Source organism: Molothrus ater, chromosome 8 (assembly GCF_012460135.2).
Source record: "Molothrus ater isolate BHLD 08-10-18 breed brown headed cowbird chromosome 8, BPBGC_Mater_1.1, whole genome shotgun sequence".
In the NCBI taxonomy this organism is placed as follows: domain Eukaryota; kingdom Metazoa; phylum Chordata; class Aves; order Passeriformes; family Icteridae; genus Molothrus; species Molothrus ater.
Window position 1 is genome coordinate 21,803,586 of NC_050485.2, and position 16,230 is coordinate 21,819,815.

The 16,230-nt window shown below is 49.3% G+C and overlaps 1 protein-coding gene across 1 annotated transcript in view; it reads left to right on the forward strand.

The window, feature by feature from the left end:
• HPSE2 (heparanase 2 (inactive)) overlaps positions 1 to 16,230 on the forward strand; it is a 104,766-nt gene that overhangs the window by 70,596 nt on the left and 17,940 nt on the right. Inside the window, exons 4-6 of the mRNA XM_036385234.2 lie at positions 278 to 451; positions 1,012 to 1,183; positions 11,741 to 11,788. Of these exons, the coding sequence (XP_036241127.1) occupies positions 278 to 451; positions 1,012 to 1,183; positions 11,741 to 11,788 (394 nt within the window). The remainder of the gene's footprint in view (positions 1 to 277; positions 452 to 1,011; positions 1,184 to 11,740; positions 11,789 to 16,230) is intronic.

Genomic DNA, 16,230 nt, shown 5'->3' on the forward strand with positions numbered 1-16,230 from the left:
GTTATAAAGTCACTTGTCTCTGGTAACATGGCCCCAGTTCTGACACAGAGGTGGAGGGCATCCAAGTTTCCTGCTGGAAGGAGATGAACCCACACCTGGAATCCTATCTGGGTTTCAAAGGTCAGGTGCCTTTCTGTGGTTACAGATGTCGTGGGGATGCCATTTGACCCTGGCTCATCCTACATAGAAGGCAAGGTATGATGGACAGCAGGATCATTTGAACCCTCCTGGAACTAGCTTTCCTTTGAATTACAAACTGTTTTTTGTTTCTTCCCAGCCAGGTCTCTAGACAAACTCTATAACTTTGCTGACTGCTCTGGCCTTCACCTGATCTTTGCACTGAATGCTTTGCGCCGAAATCCCAACAACTCCTGGAACAGCTCCAATGCCCTCAGCCTGCTGAAGTACAGTGCCAGCAAGAAGTACAACATCTCCTGGGAGCTGGGCAACGGTGAGTGTGGGAACAGGAGAGCCACAGGAATGGAGCTTGCTGTAGCTGAAAGATGCTCAGTTTTGGAAGAGGATACTTGTAGCTCATAGGATGCTTTACCAGTGTACTTTCAGAGGGATTTAAAGGCCCCTGCTATAAGACAGCACCACCTCTAAGACTTGGTGTGAGAGAGTCTCTTAGCTGGACTTTCTCGCAGCTGGTATTAAGCACATGAAATGTTTCTGTCCTGGCTGCTGGGCGCAGCTGGTGCTGGGGGTACAGGCCATCTACTGCAGGGACTTGTATGGTGGCTGCAGTGCCAGGGGAAATGGCCAACCCTATGGGGACAGGAGCATGACACCAAGGTACAGCTCCTCCACCCAGAGCACAGCAAAAGGGGCACAGGAGAGCAGGCAGTGGCTGTTGTCCACTCCTCAAAGGCTCCTTCTGCTGCTCTGCAGAGCTGCCTGCATCCTCTGTGGAGCTCAATCTGTGTGACAGGGTGAGCTGTGTGTCTCTCTGGAAGCACAGAGGAGGAGGCAGAGCTGACAAGTTTTGCTTGTCAATTTTTATTTTCTCAGAGCCCAATAACTATCGGACCCTGATGGGCCGCTCGGTGAATGGCAGCCAGCTGGGCAAGGACTACACCCAGCTGAGAAGCCTGCTGCAGCTCATCCGCACCTATTCCAGAGCACACCTCTATGGGCCCAACATTGGAAGGCCCAGAAAGAATGTTGTTGCTTTCCTGGAAGGGTAAGTGGTGTTGGGTTGGTCAAAAAGGGCTCAGAAACCCCTCCTGAGACCAATGTCCTTGGCAGCAGGAAGGCTTGCTCCTTGGCTTCCAAATGTCCAACAGCCTCCAGGATAGTGAGGCTCTGTGTGGCTGAGCCACCACAGAACCAGAGGCTTTGGAACACAGTCGTGTGTATGGCTAAAGTTCTGCAGAGGTGCCTGGTGGGATCTTGGGATGGACTGATTTACACTCTGCCAAGCATTTCCAGCGTTTCCCAGTTATAGGCAGACTGAGGTGCCCACCTTGTTGGGATGTTAAGGTAGTGCAGGGGTGTGGATGCTGGCTGTTGCAAGCCCAAGAGCTGCAGGGTGAGGATGTGTGTCCTGGCAGCACTTACCAATGTGCACATTATTATTTCTGAGTCCTCCTGGACAAATTGCTTTGCTCTTCCCATTTGGTGATTTCTTCTCCCTGTGCTTTCTCCATCTGTGCAGAGGAAGAACCTGTTGCAACTTTCTTCACTGGCCAAGCTGTCTTCTCCCTCCTAGGGGGATTGGCACGTCTCTAGTTTGGGAAAGCCAGAGGTGGAGAAGGAACGGTGACAGAGAGGGACGCAGACATCTGGAGGTGACACTAGACAGCTACAGGAATCAGGGAGGTGTGGGAGACTGCTGGCAGCAGGAGTTGGGTCTGTGTGGCTCGAAGACCATGCAGCAGAAGGGAAATTCCCTGCAGGACTGTAAACAGAAACTCCAGTGCAGAAGGCTGGGCAGGGGGAGGTGTGGAAGGGACTCTGCTGGGAGCAAAGCTGGGTCTAGCATTCATTAACATCTGCAGGAATGATCTGGCAGAAACAATAAACAGCACACTGATGCAGTCCCCAGCGAGGCGGGGAGGGAGCCAGGGCCAGATTCTCAGCTCTGCTGCAGCATCACAAAGAGACCATAAAGCTGGTTGAACCAGCTGCGACGCCAGCATCCCTCCCACTGACGAGAGAGGGGGAACAGCCCCTGTGCCCCACCTCGGCCGTGCCACGCCAGAGCGACGCCCACGGAGCCCCGCGCCTGGTACCGCACCCGAGCGGCACACGGGGAGCTACAAAATGCTGTAGTAGCCTTGATCAGCAGGAAATCTATTAGCGCCAGGAGGAGCAGGCTGAGTAAGGAAAACAATGGGGATGAGAGCCAAGAAGCTATTAGAGAAAGGGAAGTCCTACTGCTGTGTTTGCCCTTCGTGCGCCGCAGCCGGGTCCCAGGGAAGAGGGGTCGGAAGAGCCAAGTCGCACGGCCAGGGTGGTCCAGCAGCTGAATGTTGCTGTGCTTTGACTGACGGCAGCCCTGGGAGCAGGGCTGTAGTGGAGATACATTATCTCCTCAGTCTGGTGGAGATAATGGCAGATATCCCATCTCAAATGAAAGGGAAGATATGTAAGAGCTGTAGCCCTGGTGATGGGATAGTGGGGCTCTTCATAAGCGCCCCAGCTGGTGTGGAAAGGCTCTGATGACATGCCTGCTCTCCAAGCTATATGTTCTTTTCTCTGCTGCCCATCCCTGCCTTCCAGGATGACTCTGTTCCATAGGTGCTCAAAGAGTTTTGTGTCTCCCTTGGAGAAACCTTGTGTCCTGCACTGCAAATCCTGGTGTCAGCAGCTCACAGCAAGCGGCACACGCCTGCATGGTGTTACAGCCTGCAGGGTCCTCTGGAAAAAGAGCTGCTGGTCTTTCCACATAAAGAGCCCATTATTACCAGGCAGGGCATAAAGAGAAGGGACAAGTCTGATTACACAAAGGGCTAAACACTCAGTTGCAGTATTTGGACATGGAGTTGCAAAAGGATAAACATACAAAGCCCAGTGCCTAAGCTCTTTGACAGTGTGAGCTTTACTCCCAGTAGCTCCCCAAGGTCTCTTCAATATGTGGGTTAGTGCTACCGAGAGCTCTGTCTTCTGCAGCAGCATCCAGAACTGGTCTGCAGGATGTGGCTCAGCATGTGCCTGGTGCTGTCACAGCCAGGACGTGCCTCTCAGGGTCCTGAATGAGCCACACACAGTCAGCAAGCAGGAGAGAGGAGAGGGAATTTAGGAAGGTTCTCTCGAAGGCAAATCTGCCACCTATCCTGCTAGACCACCATGAGTGATCTGTGTAGTGCTCATGGTAGGTTGAAGGCTCCTGAGTGAAGTGTGTGCAGCTCAGAGTCCTGATCATGTAAAATTTGTAGTTTTTCTCTTCTTTAAAAAAAATTGTGATGAACAGCAGTAGTCAACCATGTAGGAGGAGATACATCAAGTGGAGGATGATGCATCAAGAGTTAACTAAGGCTGGAGGGGTGAGATGACGCCCCTGATGTGAAGATGGGATGGATGGATTTGTCTGCCAGGCAAGCATTGCTGTGTTACACAAAGTGAGGGGAAGTAATAGAACTGAGCTGAAATGGGACAGGAGACCTCAGACAAGCAGTAGGGGAGCCTTCTCCAGCAGTAGAAGCTGGCATTAGATGTTCTCCAGGGAAAGCCTCTGGAGATACCTGAGGTCCCAAAACACTCAGAGAAAAGTGTCACTGTAAAGTATTAACTAGAATAACATTTTCCTGTTCCATGCTCTGTGTTCCAAAGGTTTTAGTCCTTTTTTAGCTGTTATCTCAAGCAATCGAACTAAACTTATTTTTGTGCTTAAATTTTGTCCTGAAATAATGGCAGTGTCAACATGAGTTGGGCATTTGCATCTGCTGAACACCTCCAGGGCTCTTCTGACTAAATCCTTATGCCTGTCCTCCAGAACAGGCTGGGACTGAACCCCTCCTGAGGTGCCACCTTTCTCTGGGGTCTGCTACAATAATTGACAGTTTGGGCACCCAAAAATTTGCAGCATATAGGAGGGTGTGCATGCTGCCCACTGCAGAGGCTGTCCTTAGGCAGGTGACACTGAGCTGTGCTGGGTGACCGCTGTGCACTTCCCAATGGTGGAGGTGGGATATAGTGAGGGGAGGAGAGCCTGAGGCACAAAAGCTTGGGCTTTGCACACCCTTCAGTGCTGAGGTATTGTCCCTGAGTTCCTGCAGCAGCCTGCAGGGAGCAATGGCTCAGAGCAGCCACAGCCATCCGTGTCACCCTGGGCTGGCAGGTCCTGGAGCCTGGAGCTGATGCTGTAAGGACAGGCACTGCAGTGGCTGGGCCTACTATGCAGGAGGCTAGAAATGGTGTCTTGTGGATGCACAGGTGCAAGAGGGAATTTCTCCAGACACGACCAACAGTTGAGTTTGATGAGGTGTTAATTAGACCATTCATGCAGCCTGAGCTGTTGCAGAGCACGGCATGTTAGCTACCTACTGTGTCTGCGGGTACAGGAATCCCAGAACTGCTCAGAATTGGCTTGGGGAAAAAAATATGGGATTCTAAGGAATTAGCATAGATTTTAACAGCAGATCAGGAATCAGACACAAAGGTTAATGCATGGCTGGGTAGCCCATTTGGTGCTGGAAGAGAAGAAACATGAGGAAAAGCGATCAGGAAGGAGAGATGTTAAAATGCGTTAAAGCTCAGAATGTGGTACAAAACTTGGACTGGCATGTCTGGGTGGATTTGACTCTGGGCTCTCATGACCTATTGCTCCTCAGCTGGTGTAGCCCAGTTTTTGCCACTGGTAACTCACAAGTTTCAGTGTGTTACCTCCACCATGACAGGAGGTGCAGCAATGTCAGCAGGGTAAGGGCTGGCAGGCACTTTTGCCCATCCTAGACTGGCTGTTGGTGCTCTGTGGCCAGTTTAGGTCCTGAGACAGCTGGGTCACCAGAGAAGTGAAAATCTTTCTTGTCTGGAGCTACACTCTTTCCCTATTCCTCATCTCACAGATCTCAAAGTCACCAGATCTTGTGTCTCCTTGGCTTTTCTCTGCCCTCTTTCCAGCCTCCTTAGCCCCTTTTCCTGCTGCAGTCCCCACCCTCTGGCCACAGGGACACAGCACCTCCAGCCAGGTGACAGAAGTAGGTGACAAGGCTCCCAGTTTTCAGCCTTCCCTTGTAAGGCACAAAAATTCCTCATCCTTCATCCTTTTACTGCCTCCTGCTCCTGGTTTGTAATGCCTGTGGAGACTTAACCATCCATCTGGTTCCCTGTGTCTCCTGTTGGTAATGTCCTTCCACAGTGGTCTGACAGGAGCCCACAAAGCTGAGGAAGCATTTTTGTCAGTGGTGGTTAAGCTGTGGATATGCCAGGACTGGGAGGGGGCATGTCTCAGTTATTTGTGGGCAGCCAAGCAGGGGTCAGGTTAATACCTGACTCAGTCTTCAGCCCTGCTCCTTTCACCCACAAATCAACCCCAAGCCAAGGTTTCTAACACTTACCTGGTAGAGAGAACTGTTAGCTTACAGTTCATGAAATGGCACAATGGAGTTCCACCAAAGCAAAATCAAAGTGCTAAAAATGGAGAGACTTGGTAGTGTTTTGATAACTGCCCTTGCCTTATGCCTCTGCCATCATGAGGATGAAGAGGGCTGTGCCTGTGTGTGCAGGACAGCACGCCTCAGTCAGCTCAGACATCAGTTTTTATCCCAATAGCAGCCAAAGACAGTGTATGGACAGAGCTTGTTTGTTTAAATTCAAGTAAGAGCGAGAAATAAGGAACTGGAGTAGGTGGTATCTGGCAAATGGAAGGACTCTGGATGAATTTTAGGAATGAATGTAGGCATTTTTCCCATCCTCTTGCTGAGAAGGACTTCTGCCATATTTGACACAAGGGACTTGTAAACACTGGATTTTTAGAAGTTGCTTTGGCTGTTTGACTTTCTTTTAAAAAAAGTATATCCTTGCTGTATTGTATTACAAAAGCTACCACAAGGCTGGTGGCACAGACTGTACGAGGACACTCAAGGGATCCAGAGCAAGAATTTTGTGCAAAAATTAAAGCCACAAGACAAGGAACTTTAAATTAATGGTACAAAGGGAGGAGGAGGTCACTGCAGTGCGAACTCAAGCTCTGGTAGCATTGAACTTATGAGTGACTCAATTCATAAATACGTTGAAATGAGGTGTGAAGGATGTGATGACTCATTTTGCAGTTGGTTATATAGCAGGGTCAGGAAGCTGAGATATAAGCAAAAGATTTAGCTACTGCTCTTGTAGGAGGAAAGAGTTAATATAGTTGTTTCTTCTGAAACTTAATTTGATTTCTGGAATGCCAGATTCACTGTCACCTGTATAGGAAGAACAAAATGGATAAGAAAACACAGATGAGATTACAGCACTGTGCAAGTACACATTGTACCTTCATTCTGATTACTATCTACAATCTTAGTCATTTCATCTCAGAAAAGATGTAATAGAACCAGGAGGTTACAGAGAGAAGCTGAGGATGTGCATAGTGTGTTATTTCTTCACATGAGAAGAGATTAAACAGGCCATGCCTCCAGCTCAGAAGAGAGACGGCTCAGAGGGAGTGTTACTGAGGCCCAAGAGCCTGTAAATGGGGTGGTTTGTTCAAGGTGCAGAATGTAGCTTGGAAGGAAGCTTTGTATAGAAGGAGGAAGGTTATTCAGATGGTACACAGTGGCATTGTGTAAGTAATTGTCACAGGGTGCTGTGGAGGCTAGAGAGAGCTGAGTCCCTGTCTCCTAACTCCTTGAGCTCCCTCCAAGGACAAAGAGCCCTCCTTGCTGGGAGGCTTGTGCAGCCCTACCACAGATGAGGCTGGCTGAAGGAAGGTGATGCTGAGCAGACAGAGAATACAACATATACCTATATATATATAATAGATTTATACCTAGTTCACACCAGCCTCTGCTCCCCAGAATGAAATTCATTAATATCCACTGCAGGACAAAGGCTTTGCAGCATGTAGCTTTAGTGGGGTCTAGTACCTCTTTCTGCTGCAGGTATTCAGCCGTTCTGCTGGAACCTGAAGAGGTCAGTAAGTGAAGCCTGGGCCTTAGTGACCCTCACAGCCAGCTGAGACATAAGGTGAAGGTTTTTTTACCCATCGCTGTTGGCTCAAAGGGCAGAGATCTGCCAGCGTGCTCTAGGGGTCCACCAGGGCACCACCACAACCACAGGCAGGCCAGTCTTGCTCCTACATTTGGGGCTTGTGCAGGGTAGGGACTCTGTTTTGTAGTTCTTCAGGGAGTAGCAGATGAAATAACCCATGTTTGTAGAGTCCAGCACTCAGGGGTCATTCAGATGCTAAACCACTTTAGCAATAACAACTTTTCTCCTTGTGCAGCTGCATTCTTTGTTACAGCATTGCTTTTTTTTTTTTTTTTTTTTCTTCTTTTAATAATTTAAAGGATGAAAATATGCAATTACCTGCACGGGAAAGAGATTTCCAAATGTGGATGTCTCTTTAATGTATCAGGAATAAGCCTGTGAAGTTCCAGAGGCTGGCAGCTGAATGCAAACACATTCACATGAGAAATAACATACTTGGAGGCTAATTAACCATGGGACCAATTTACTTGAGGTTGCAGTAGGTGCTCCATGACTGACAAGTATTGAATCAAAGCAGGAGATGTGTTGCAGGTATCTGCCAACACTAAAGTGAAAGTTGTGGTCCTGGGAGATGTGGTTATGGGAGATGCTCTGGAAGAGGTCAGATTTGACCCATGGTGTGCCAGTACAGAGTCTGGGTATCAGTACCATCTTGAGGTGTTGCAGCCCTCCTGCTCCTTGCCCCCACAGCTCACATGTCCTGTGAGGTGAGCCCCACCTTGTGCTAGTACTACCATTTGTGGGACAGAGCTGTGAACTCTTTGAGCCACTGAGCAATGCTGAATTACATTTTTCTCAGTTCTAGCTCAATGCAGGGCCCCACCGATAGCAGTGGTGGCATGGGATGCTGGCACAGAGCCAGCTGCAAGGGTAAGAAAATGGATATATCACAGAGTAATGGGGTGGGTTGAACTGAAAAGGAACTTGGAGATCATCTAGTTCCAACCGCCTTGCCATGGGCAGGGACACCTTTCAGCAGGCCAGATTACCCAGGACCCCATCCAGCCTGGCCTTGAACAGATGGGGCATCCACAGCTTCTTTGGTCAGCCTGCTCCTGTGCCTTATCACCCTCACAGTGAAGAACTTCTTCTTCTAATACCTGATCCAGACCTACCCCCTGTCACATAGATGTCCATATCAAGCTCAGTGACTTAGTTTCATTCTCACAATCAGGAACTCCCTACCCAAGATTCCAATTCCTCTACATGTCTCTGATATGTTCTGCTTTCCCACCTAGAAATGCTGTCCCAGAAGATTTCAAAGACTTTTCTTGAGGATTTTAACATGGGCCCAGGTTTCTGATATGTGGAAATCCAGCCAGGGGTATTACAGGGGCAGGCACTGGGGTGCCACCCTTCTGAACTATGGGGCAGTGCTGCAGCATTTGGGGCTGAGCTTGTCCCACTGCTCCTCTTAGGGAGGGATTTAGTGCACATGTGCTGCAGGGTCAGTTGGTGTTCCCAGAGAGAGCCTGGTGTGCAGGAGAATGGCAGATTTACTGTGCCAGCCCAGCCCATCTGTGCAGCACATGTGCAGGGTCTGAGCTCTGCGGAAATGTCTGGCTCACCGTGCCTGCGCTGTGGAAATCACACAGCCAGGAAATCTCAACAGGAATTGTGTCACCGCTGGGCATTCTCACTGTATGGATCTTCCCTGGCCTCAAAACCTGTGGATGGAACAGCACAGGTGCTAAAGGAATAAAGGGATTAGTTGAATCCCTATTCCTAAAACACGGAGATTTGGATACCTGTGCATTACTGCATCTCCGCATCCCCTAGGCTTTCATCTCTTGCTCCTGCAGTACCCCTTGCTGGCTGCTGGGCTGCTCTAGGTTCCCTCTGGAGAGTAGAGACCACTGCCCAAGATATCTGGGGTGTTCCAGGAACAGCTCCAGCTCTAAAGGCAGGACTTGAACGATTACCAGGAACTTCATCTTGCAAAAAATCTCAACAAAAGGAAAAAGGAAGAAAACTGAAAGAAAGGAAAACAAACATGCAAAAGAAAATTCGAGCTAGATATGTATGTTTTATCATAAGATTTTGATATTAACAGAAGTAACTGATTTATCTTGGTATTACAGAGGCAGAAGAGGAGCCCTAAGCAAGCCAGGGCCTTTCTGTCCTGTTTTTGGTCTGCACTGTGCTGCCTGAGTGACGCCTGTGCCCTATAACAGTTTCTTGGGAACTTTTTATCAGGAGGCCAAGTAGCTTCCTAGAGATGTGGGAGATGGGGCATATGGATGGCCTGTTTCTGCTGCCCCAGGAGATTATAATGAGGATTTGCTTTGCTTTTCAGTCCCTGCTCAAAGACCACTGTAGAAGGTGTGTCTTCAACAGGGCTATAGTCCCTATGAAAATGGCAAGAAAAACCAGAGAGTTTCTTCCTTTAAGCTTGGTCTGCTCACGGTTTTGGTCTGTGAGGGGAGAGTGCCAAACTGAGCCTGAAGAGGTGATTCAGTAAAGTCCAGGCTGGTTTACTTTCAGCCAGAATATAAAGCATTTGAGGTTAGAAAACAAGTTGGGCTAATCTTCAAATCCAATTGCAACATATTGATCTTCAAATCCAATACAGATTGTATTCATACTTTCAGTTTAGAGCTCATTAGTTTACTCTTATAGACTTTGTGCATTACATTTTATGCAGCAGCCGCTGTACAGAGAATTTAAAACCTGGCAGCTGGGGATGTTGACACTTTTGGCACATTTCTGCACACTTAGTTTTATACAACAGCAATGCCTCCTCAGCAATGTTTGCGTAATTTTCTTTTTTCCAGATGACCAGTGTGAGTTGTGGGGAGCTCACACCTCTCCCTAAGGCTGCACTAGGTCTGGCCCAGCTCAGCTGGGGAGGAACTGTCCCCAAACATTCCATTGCCACCTGTCTTCCAGACCTGACCCTAAAGAGAGATGTAAAAGCATTTCAGAAAGGCATTTGCTTCTTTTTCAGAGCCTGGGAGCTGAGCTCTCAGCACTGCTGGGCAGCAGAATTGGGGATGCATCAGTGCTACAGGAGTTTACGGCATGTTATTGTTTTTCCATTTCTAATTGTATCTCTTCCCTCTCTGTCTGCAGGGATTTATTATTGCTGCCTTTGCCAGCATCCTCTTATGCTCCACAGGGTCCAGCTGCCCTTTTGTCCCAGTCTATAATTGACCATGGTCATTAATTTAAAGTCAGAATGATCATTTCCGAGCTATATTTAGCCTGAAGCTTGCTGCTCTTGTTTCAGACCTGATTAGAGGCTCGTGTGCCAGAAAGCTGCTGCTCATCCCTGCCATGACAAACAGTCTGATGGTCTCTCCTCTCAAACCTTCCTCTTCCCTGCCCTCGGTCATGGGGCTCTCCTTGGGGTCACTGGACCCAGCACCACTCACCCCTGTGTGGAGCTGGGACAGCTGTGACATTGCTGCTGTGTTCCTGGAATCCTTGTGCATCTAAAGCAGCCCAAGAAAATACAGCATCGTTTCCTTTCTCAGCATATTCATGAGCTCATGCACATGTCTCCTGTCATGTGTGTGCATTATCACTTCCCAAATGCATCAGCCACGCAGTGCACGTTGCGCTCCCGCACAGACAACGTGCCTGTGCAGGCAGACTGTGCCTTGCTGTGTTTCCATATCCATGCTCCTAAACATAAGAATATAAGAACTTCCTCGTGGGAGCTGCAGTTTTCCAAGGTGCTGTTTGGATTGCTGGGCTGGGGAAGCAGGGAGAGACCCCTGCAGTTACCATCTCCTCCTGTGGTCGTTGCACGTGGTGCCCAGGATTGGGAATTGCTTTGGTTTGGGGGCTAGCAGTGTGAGCAGGTGGACCTGTGTAGCCTCAAGTCTGACTCAAACAGGAGCTGTCTGGAACAGGTATATTCTTAGTCAGGGCAGAAGCCATCAGGAGAATAATAGCCATATATCACTGACTTTAACCTTGTCCATGGAAGTGCTGTGGTTGGGTGTGGGAATGGAATAAACCAGAAGTGCACCCAGGTCAGAATCCCACAGTTTGCTAATAGCCAATGCCAAAGAAAGAGGCAAAGAAAGGAAAGCACTTAGCAGTGCTAGTCCAGCTTTTCCTCCCTTCCTCAGGAGCTTCCTGAGCAGGAGGTGGCATTTTTGCACCTAATAGCTTTGCTGGGTTTTATTTCCGTTTTCTTCCATTTCCCAGTCCTTGCTTGAATCCAGGCAAAGAGTTCCTCAGATTAAATACATATTGGGGGCTAAGAAGGATCTCCTTTTAAGATGGACATTTAAAACATGTTCTTTAATTGCTGTTGAGGGTTGTTAAAGTCACAGAACTTAATACATACCTCAAGATCTTGTTCCTGAAATGCTATTGTGTTTCAAAAGCTCTCCTTACCTGCTCTGAAATGATGCCCAGAGCTCTGCTGCCAGTTGGGTCTCACTTCATTGTTCTGAGCTGTGCTTGCTACAAGCACTTGGATTGAGCAGAATTTATTCCTTCTATTGAAGGACACAGAGGCTTCATTAGAAAGTATTTGTGAGTACAGTGGACACCTTTGTTATCTCGTGGTGTAGGATGAGCACTGGTTGTTTAGGATTTCCCTGTGACCACACTGGCCTTACCTGCTTTCTTCCTCTGTTTCCCACAGGTTCATGAAAGTGGCTGGTGGCACAGTGGATGCTGTTACCTGGCAACAGTAGGTATTCACCATTCCTGCTACTTTCCAACACTCAGTGCAGTGATCACAGATGCTGGGAACAGAGCTGATGTGCTCTCTGGGTGTCAAGGGGCAGATGTGCTACAGCCACCTCCTCTGCCCTGCTGAATTTAAACAAGTGAAGGAGTCTCTGCCCTTCTTTCTCGAGCCTCTCAAACAATTACAGGAGTGGATGTAATAACCTTTACCTCTGAAGCTGAGACACAGGACAAAAATACCACTGCCTGCATGCCTGGCCTGACAGATTGCTGGAAACAGAGCCCTGAACTGGACTGCTGAGTCTCCAGAGGCAGCTGGGAGGACAGGCAGCTCCAGGGGTGGCTTGGGTAGGGACAGCAAGGAGCCAAAAGCCACGTGTGACAGATGTATGGGAGTATCTGAAAGCCCTTTTCCTTTCACCCCAATCACTGTCTCCTCATGCCCGCTGGCCTGAATCTAAACTGGTTCATCCAGACAAGGGAGAAGCATCTTAGTCCAATGGTAAACACAAAATGCCCCAGCCCCCACTCTGCTTTGTAAGGCTGTCCACAGACACCCCGCTGTGTCCTACATGCAGGCGGAGCCCCAGGAGCAGATATCAGTTAAAGGGGGACGAACATCCAAGATCCTGGCCCAGCTGAGGCTGAGAGAGGTGCTGTTGCCTGTTTTTCCCTCTGGTCCTACAAATGCTGCATCTCAGAAGAGCAAAGGAAGCTCTGAGCTGTAGCACTGAGTGTTACAAACACCCTATGGAGGGAGAGGTTTTCTTATTTGAGGGAAAATCCAAAAACATCTTTTCCTTCCTCTTATTTCCACCTGCCCCAGTTTGCATGCTGTGGCCAGAGGTAGGCTCCCCAGCAGGCTCTCTGCACTGGGAGTCCAAACACCAGTGCCAAGGTGAGGCACCGTACAAGCACAGCAGTGACCACCAAAATTGACAGCAAGAGGGTTTGTGGGGCAGGCAGGACTCTCTCCTGCCACAGAAAGGACACATTTCAGAGACGAGTATTCACTGGAGGAAAAGAAAACAAACTATGGTGAGACCATTCTGTTCTCAGAAAAACTGGATTTGCTGTCATGCTGGGTTATACTTCCCATGCAGGACACTGGCCTGAGCATGGAGCCAGGGTCTCAGCTCCAAGGTGTGCTTGAGTGTAGTGCCCACAGGTCTTGTTCCCAAGGTGATTCTTCACCATGACCCTTCATGGGGTGCTGGAGCTGCTTTGCTGAAGTGCAGCTGTGGGGTTTGTAAATCCATCACCTGTAAAGGCCCTTTGGAGCCCTGCTCTGAGGCAGAGCTCAGCGGGGTTTAACACACCAGGTTTTCCTGCAAGCACAGCCATGGTCTCTGTGTCAATGTTGACCTTGGAGGCTTCTGCAGAAGCAACTGTTGGCATCCTAGAGGGGTTTGTAGCACCAGACATGAGCAGCAACCTGTAGGTCCCATTCCTGGAGCTTGGCTGGTCTCAGTGTGCTTGCCTGGGTGTTCAGCTCCTTGGGTTTCCCTGCCAGGCAGCAGCAGCTTGCTGCTAGGGGGACAGTGGGGTAGCAGAGCAATTGGAGCAGGATTTGTGTTACTTACAGGCTCATGCTGTGCAATGATGATCTATGTCTCATCTGGGAATTTGCTTTTCATGATTACACGATGTGCTGATCGCATTTACTTAGTCCAGGAATTTGCTTTCTGCAACAGGGCTTGATGGCTGGGCCAAGCCCTTGGATGAGTTGAAGGAACAATCTTCCAGGCTTCAGATGTGGAGTTTCATCTGGTGTGCAGGGAATCTGCCTGCATGGCTGCTTTGAAATCGGTTCTTATAGGGTCAGTCTGAAGTGCCTGTCAGCTCTGGTGCTGAAGCAGCAGCTTGTGGCTGGGAGGGCTGGTGCAGCTCCCCAGAAGGGTCAGCAGAGCTGAGCTGCTGCCTGCTGACCCATTTCCACTGCAGTGTTCCTGCTTCTCCCCCAGCCAGGGTTTGCAGCTCTGGAGATAGCACTCGTATGTGATTGTGAGGACTGGCAATGGCCGCAGCTCTGAGCTGGGCTTCTGTACTGTTTATGAATAAATGTCAAAACAGTGTCTCATCCCTCTGCTCCAAACAGCAAAACAAAACAAAACAAGTTCCTTTGTATCCAAGAAGAAAATTATTAGCAGGAAACTAAACTGCTGTCTAATTTCAAGTATGAGTATTTTGGTTCCAAACCCTAAAGTTCTCCTGGGATATTGGTTATAAATTTGTCAAATCTGTTATTCCTTTGAAAAGTCTGTGCTCAATCCAGAAGGGGAATTGAGAAGGGAATATAGTGCAAGGAACCCTGTTCTCTGTGTGAAAACAGAATATATCTGAAATATAATTGATAGAAAAATGACACTGGGTAGAAATGAGCAGCTCACCAGTGAGCCTCACTCACTCAACTGAGTATGGTTTCAGTTACATACTTAACATCACTCAGCACACATCACTGTGCCTCCCTCTTCAGAAGTAAAGGGTTGCTGGAGAGAGATGTGTGAATGGCTTCAAAGTGCTCAGGGAGTTTCCTCCAAAGGAGGGTGTGACAGTGGCTCCAAGAGATTTGGCATTTCTGTGGTGATTTAGACTGTTTGGGTATGAGTGAACGCAGACCCCATCAGCCTTTGGATGTGGGTTTCCACTGCTCAGAATCCTCCCCACAGCCATCTCTTTGCTCTGTGCTGGTGTCCTCACACATAGGGAAGATTCATTGTCTGCTTAAGCCTGCAGCTGTGCCCAGTTCCATCCCCCAGCTCAGTCTGCACAACTGCTTTTCCATTCGAAGTCTCTCACACAGCTCCAAGTTTGTCATGTTTAATGTGCAAATCCTCATGCAATGCTGCCTCTGAAACACAAATCCCTATTACTTATGGGGAAAGTAAATGTTTACATCTTCAAAACCAATGGACATCTGTCCCTGTGGCTTCTTGGAGAATGCCAGCTCCTCTTCCAAGATACAAAGACACTTGTCCTATGTGGCAAATCAGGGTGCCAGACAGAGGTGCCAGACACACAGGCATGTGTGAGATGTTGCCTAGAATGCTTTTGCCTGGCTTGGTTTGGGTGACATCTCTTCTGGCCTAGTCATGGTGAGTGTGCAGGGGGAAATGCTCACAGGCAGTAACACAGGGCAGATTTGCCAAAGGTACCAGGAGACAGTTGCCCAGCATGAGCAGACCCACCAGTGTATGTACCCAGGGTGTATATTTGGGCTCACATCAGCCTCAGAGTGCTCAGAGTGCTGTGTCTTCACAGGCTGTGCCTGGAGGAAGGGGCTGCAGAAAAGAGTCTCTGACCCATTTGCACCTGTGTGATGGCTTTAAATCAAACCCACTACAACCTGTAAATAAACCTGGTCAGGGCACAGCTTTGCCCACTGGCTTGCAATCCTCTTCACTGTCTGATGGAGGGAGCAGTTCCTGGCAGCACCATGGCCTGGCCACCTGCACATTTCCAGGCAGTGCCAGGGCAAGGCTGGGGAGATGGCACAGGCCAGGGATGGCTCCCGGTGGTGAGATGGGCAAATCCATCTGGTGTGGGGTAGAGAAAGGCATGAGTGTGAGCTGTGCCTTTGGGGCCACAGAACAGCCTGCAGGCACTCTTCATCCAAGCCTTCGTTAGCTGACTGGAGGTGGGCAGCACCTCTTATGTGCCTGCAGCGGTTTGGAAGGAGCAGGTCTCATCCTGCCTCTCCTCCATGAGAAGCAGGGCAGGGTGGCTGCCCCACGTCCTGCACTGCAGACACCCTCACCTGGGGATGATGCTCAGGGGCACCTGTCAGCAGAGGTGTGTCAGTCCCACAGCTGCAGTGGCAGCAGGGTGTCGTGCTGGCTGTGAGGATCTGCCCTGCTCGGTGTCCTGGCAGGCAGGTCCCTAATTCCAAGCAGACTCTCCCTGCAGCGCAGGCAACAAAGTAGATCCGGAAATTCCTGAGCTTTGGGAAGTGGGCTTTAATGTAATTAACTGCAACAGAAGAAGAGGTCAGATAATAGGGGCAAAGGTTTCTCTTTAAAATGAAGGAAGATGTAAATGAAACCAGCTGCCCAGGAGTCAGTGCACTGCCTTCATTAAACATGGTATAATGCTTATGGTCCCGTGCAGCCGATCATGGATCTTGCCAGAAAACAGTTTTAAATGCAACGCCAGAGCTGGAGGTGAGAGGACAGAGACATGTAGCCAGCCCCTGAATTGCCCAAGTGCTCTGGTGCCTGGCACTGTCCCTCTCTGGGAGGCAGTGGGGAGCTGTGTGCAGCCTTGCCTGGCAGCCTGCTCAAGAACAAGGGCATTTCTGACTGGCAGCTGTGTTCAGCCCTGCCTCACTACTGTTCTCAGCTCATCTTTGTGCCATGCTACAGATCCATCAAAGGATGGAGGCCAGGAATTGGGGTGGTTCGTTTCCTAGCACTGGCGTAAATTCTTGCCCAGCCCTTGGCTGAG